The sequence below is a fragment of the Cyprinus carpio genome, chromosome A2 (assembly GCF_018340385.1).
Source record: "Cyprinus carpio isolate SPL01 chromosome A2, ASM1834038v1, whole genome shotgun sequence".
In the NCBI taxonomy this organism is placed as follows: Eukaryota; Metazoa; Chordata; class Actinopteri; order Cypriniformes; family Cyprinidae; genus Cyprinus; species Cyprinus carpio.
Genome location: NC_056573.1, coordinates 21,555,218 through 21,560,769, shown reverse-complemented (window position 1 = coordinate 21,560,769; position 5,552 = coordinate 21,555,218). Strand labels below are relative to the sequence as shown.

The window sequence follows — 5,552 nt, the reverse complement described above, 5'->3', positions numbered from 1 at the left end:
CAAGTATGGCAAGGCTGATGCGCTGTATTGCATTCACTCTTCTGATGAGTCTTTTAATTGTAATATTTTAGGAGATTACTGTTTTACTGTATTTTTGATCAAAGAAATACAGCCTTGGTAAACATGAGATTTCAACATAAAAAAAAAAAAAAAAATATCGTATTATCTTGCAGCATTGAAAAATGTCTTAAAACATCATTTCAGCACAGAAAACACAATCAGACTATTATTTTAGTATGTTGTTCTGTCTATATCAAAAGTACTAGTTAATGCAACCAAATGTGACAATTTTTTTTCCTGAATAAGAGCAGTTTCACACTTATTTTAATTTGACCACTTTTAGGAGTTAAGCAGGAGATTGTGGCATATCTGGAGGTAAGATGAGTGAAATTTTGACATGCAGACTCAACTTTTGTGGAGGAAAAAAGTCTCAAGACATCAGACCCCAGAGGAAGGTGGATGATTAATGGACGATGTAGACCTAGCTCTCACACACACGCAAAGACAAAGTGTACTGCAAACAGAAAAGCATCCACTTCCTTTATTTTACAAGAGTTTTGTACAGTCCAAACAGCTGCTGTGTTTCTAAACAACACCGATTTCTGAACAGCGTATAAACAACACAAAATAACAGACACAAAGGCAGAAACAAAAAGCGAAAAACCCTGTACAGAGTCCTGTAAACAAACTAACACAAAAAATAAAGAAAATCGGACATGAATGCACTGGAAACTCCATATTTCTACCCGCTCATGCCCTCTGACCTTTTAGAACAGCATATGGAGTCGGTTGCTAGGATACACACATAAATAAAAGAATCTGTGTCAAAGGCGCCACAAATTTAGCGCTTCTTCATTAAAATTGTTCCAATCTGGAAATCTGACATTTAGAAAGGTGCAAAAGAGGTTTTGTTCATTTGAAAAGGTTAAAAAAGAGGCAAATGTACAAAAACAGGATGAGCAGGGCAAGATCACAAGCTAATTTCCATACTAGATATAGAGGAACAAAGATGACAATAAAATCCGAAATGTCTTGATTGTTTAGTCGTGTCGTACTGAGGTGCTTTTCATGTTATCATCTTGATATCCTCTCTCTCTCTCTCTCACACACACACACCAAATGCACCCAACCATCTGTGCCTGGGCAGTAGAGTGTGTTGCGCACCATGTGTCCCACTGTTATGTGTCAAACGAGCATCGGCTGGCTCATATGGCACTACCCCCGCGCACGTACACACACGCACACACAGAGCAGTGACCTAGCCTCTTACACTCCAGTCTCTGAGTGTCTAAGCTCAACGGGAGCTCTTGATTCAAAGCCCAGAACTTTCAGAGACTCAAAGTTCTAGTTTGAGATTTCAAAATTCATCAGTGACTTGCAGATTCTCTATCTTGGCAGCTGTTAGGGGCGGAGCTGATCTGCAAAGAGGCAGGGCTTCAGTGACACGTCCAATAATGGCTACAAGAGAACGCGGGTAGTTAAAGACTTTCTATTATAATTATCAATAAAGTCCATCAATCTATCCATCTATTTAAAGAATGGTGTATGGCTGTGTATCAAATGGAATTCTAACATACTGTGTATACCGTTCAAATATATATGAGAAAAAAAATATTTATATACCAATACTGTAATTTAAAAAATAAAATTAAATTTTGTATCAGAAAAACTAAAACTTTTGGTAATTTGAAAAACATTTAGATTAACAAAAGTTGAGAGTTTCTTATGTGTGCATGCGTGTGTGTGTGTATATATATATATATATATATATATAAATACACACACACATACATATATACAATATACTTTTTTAAATTAATACAATTAATTTTTTTTAATGTCACTATTTCAAGCTTACTCCCTCTTTCTCTCTCTCTTATTATATTATATATATTTTATTATTTTTAAGCTCACACCCTACATGTGTATAATCACACAGTGGGGAAAAATAATGATATGCATAAAAGTATTTCCAAGCTATATATATTTGTACATATTTTATAGATCGATAGATGTAGCAGTGTTAGTATGGTATTCCAAACACAGCCTCTCTGTGTGTGTGTGTGTGCGCATTTATGCATGTTTAAGGGAGAAGGGAAGACAATCTTTTTGTCTGAACTTTCACAGTGCTGTGGCCTGTCAATACAGGGGCAGCTGGTGTGTGTGATGAAAAATTCAGTGCGGGTCAGCTGGGAGACAGTAACTCACAATCACACACACACACACACACCTGGCAGGCAGCAGTGGGTCGTGGGTTGTGTCTGTGTGTGAAAGAGCTTTAAAAATTTAATGAGGAGCATCAATTAATGACCTGCTATCTGTGACCCCATTTCCTTTCTCTCTTCTTTTCCATTGCATTTTTGGGATTTTCTCTTTTTGCTGGATTCCCAGGAGTCCTTCACTTTGACTGTGTGTTTTGTACCTATATTTGTTGAGTTCTTTAAACACCCTTTCTTTGACAATATCCAGTGGTATCGCTAGGCTTGCTGGGCCACCTGTACTCAGTCCCACCTTTTCCCCTACTAGTGACATCAAACACGAGTTTAACTGATAACTTTTACCCGATGTTTAAGAATTCATCTGATAAATCTTATAAAAAAAAAAAAAAAGCTCTGTTTCACAAAACTTCATCAAAACATGTGCAAAGCAGGAAAACTGCTTATTTAGATCGAGTTCTACGTTGTTTTTACAGAGGAACAGGCCAGCGTCAGGCTGATTGTCAGAGCTTGAAGGTCTTCACAGCCAATCAAGAGACTTCTTGCCTCTGGACACACCAATGAGCTGTCAGATTGGGCGGGACCACTGTGACCTCATAAAGAAAAGGCACTTGAGGAGTCTCTGCACAATTGACACACAAATAATTGTTTTTTTTTGTCGGCCATTTGCCTCTTCAAAAAATGAAGAAAGTGTCGCCATTTTTTCTCATGACAAAAATGGGCGTGTTTTCTCAGGTGTGTTTATGCGGCTGAGTCGGACAACCTGGGAAGGGGAAGGTGGGACGTCCTGTCTGTGGGGCCCTTTAGAATCCTGGGATTCGTAGTCCAATCGCATTGATGGGCCTCTTCCTTTCATTTCCTGCTCCCTGCGTCTCTGTTCTTGTCGCAGGAGCTCCTGGGCCTCCAGGAGGACACGTGCATTGTAGCCACCACCCGACGAGGAACCACCGGCTCCTGGGGGAGCAGAGAGGCCATTCCTGCAGCCAGGACGAGGAACGGTCCGTGGGACAGAACGAGATCCCTGGTAGCTGGAGTAACGGCCACTGTCTTTGGCTGCCTGGAAACCATCTCCGGCTTGACACACTCTCTCCCACTCCCTTTCTGAGGCTGGGGTGGGTGTCTTACGAGGATGGCTACACACAGGGAGAAATGAGCAAGATGAGATGCTGTGTATGCACATGACATTAATACTTTTGACATTCTGACTTTTTATTTCAGTTTTAGTTATGGTAGTACTTCAACGCGTACCGTGGCAGAGAGCTGTACTGTCTCTGAGCATGTGTGAAAGCATCTCTGGCTTCCTGCCTCTGTAACTGTACCTCCACAGACACTGAGTGTCGGCCAGATGATGTCTGTGAGCTGCAGTTGGACTGTAACACAGACGGGAGTTATTAACATGTCCATTTAACACAAACAGGTAAAAGTTCAGTAGAGAAAATCTTGAAAGAGATTAAGTTGTGGAAAGATCATTAAGAACGAATAGGCACAAACACTCAAGCTAAGCACTTACCAGGTTTTGTTTTTGTGTACAGTTCTGTGACATTTGTGCAGAAATGTGCATTTGAATGTGAGATTATTACCAGTCCTATGACCTTTGGCGCATTACTGCTGTTAATGAAACCATTAGAGTAGATTATAACCCATAAAATATTCATGGAGTTAGTTATTACTCTTCATAACAAAATTACAGCTACATTATGGCCCTCAATAATTATTATAAAAAATAGTACTCATTATTCAAATGACCACATCATTAAAAAGATAAGCAGTTATTTCAGGAACTATTTATCTCTCAATAATTCAATGACGAGAATTCCCAAAAGCACAATATGCAAATGAAAACAAAAACTTAAGTATAGGTAAATATCTGATTTTTCTGTTTAAAATTAACATTTAATTAGATAATTATTTATTATGTACATTTACATACATTAAAAATCTTTATAAAATTCTGCTTAAAATATTTGATAATTATAAACCCTTATATATTTTTAATCTCCTGTGGTTATAGTTTTATTCCTCTAAGATCCAGTGATTTTCAGTGCATTCAAGGTTTATGTTCATCAATTTATATGATTCTCGGGAATCAAGCCCATGACCTTGGCATTGCTAGTGACATGCTCTAACAGTTCTCTAACATACATTATGGACACAAAGGTGAGGCTGGAATGAGGACACGCATACAGCAGATGATAGATGAATGTTAGATAAATGTTAGCTGGATGTTAGGTGAACGCTAGATGAACAATAAGTGAATATTAGTTCATTTTATGGTGAGTGGGATTTGTGGTGATAATATAATGAAGCACTTCTCTATGCAGTTCATTAAGAAATCACACACACACATTCACACTTGGTTGGCACAGAACATAAGGGTGTAATTATAAACAATAAAAGACTCATTTTACACCGCCTCTCTCTTACACACACACTGACTGCTTTGTTCTGTACTGTGGTAAATTGCTCATGACCCAGAAGAATCCATTTCTTTTATGGCAACATTTACACTGAGTTCCCTGCTCTCGTCATGCTCAGTCAAACAGATGAATGCTGTCCCAGGCATGCTCAATCAAGAGCCGATCCACACAGAGATTTCCATTAACTCTAATGAAGGAGAACAGCATGCTGGGATTGATTGACAGAGCTTGCCTGCCATGTTGCCGTGGAGACAGAGGAGTTGAAGGTTGAAGGATGTGTGGAGCTGGGTCATTTAGTCCAGTTCATTAACACGCATGCACACTTCACTGCCTAAAACAACATCAGTGTCACAGGAACTTACCGTTTGTTTGCTAAACAGATTATGGCATTAAAGGTCTGATACGAATTCATTAACGGTATGAGATTTATAACCGCTGATGATGTTAACATTGACACACAAGCACTCACAAAAAATGGTTAGTGATCAGGAAAGAGTGAAAATATTTCCATTTATTCTCACCTGTCATCTCTCTGAGAGAAACATTCCATGAAGAAATGATGGACGTGTTTAAAACACACCTGAATTGGATTTCATTCAGCTACAGAAACAAAACTGACTCATTAAAGCAAACCACCCATCTTTATTCTATTGCCTTTTGTTTTACAAAAAAAGGTTTTTAGGCATAGTACAAAAAAAAAAAAAAAAAAGGGCTTAGGTTATCATGGGGGTTTTTAAAAACTGGGAAAAAATTGGGGATGAAAAAGGGGAAGGAAAAGGACATTTAAGATGTTATTTAATATAGTTACATAATCACTACCATTACAAAGCGAAACAACAAAAATAATTCCATACATTAATGTTGAGTGAATGAAAAATTTAAAAAGAGAAATTTACATTAAGGAAAATACACATAATAC

General features: G+C 38.1%; 1 protein-coding gene across 3 annotated transcripts in view; it reads right to left on the bottom strand.

Annotated features, from left to right (window-relative positions):
* Positions 1–1,828: 1,828 nt before the first annotated feature.
* Positions 1,829–5,552, bottom strand: part of LOC109083514 (partitioning defective 3 homolog) — a 90,425-nt gene continuing 86,701 nt past the window's right edge. For all 3 annotated transcript variants that reach the window (XM_042778417.1, XM_042778421.1, XM_042778422.1), the window contains 2 exons: positions 3,465–3,586; positions 1,829–3,349 (listed from right to left, as the gene is read on the bottom strand). In XM_042778417.1, coding sequence (XP_042634351.1) covers positions 2,923–3,349; positions 3,465–3,586 — 549 coding nt within the window. In that variant the 3' untranslated portion in view covers positions 1,829–2,922. The remainder of the gene's footprint in view (positions 3,350–3,464; positions 3,587–5,552) is intronic.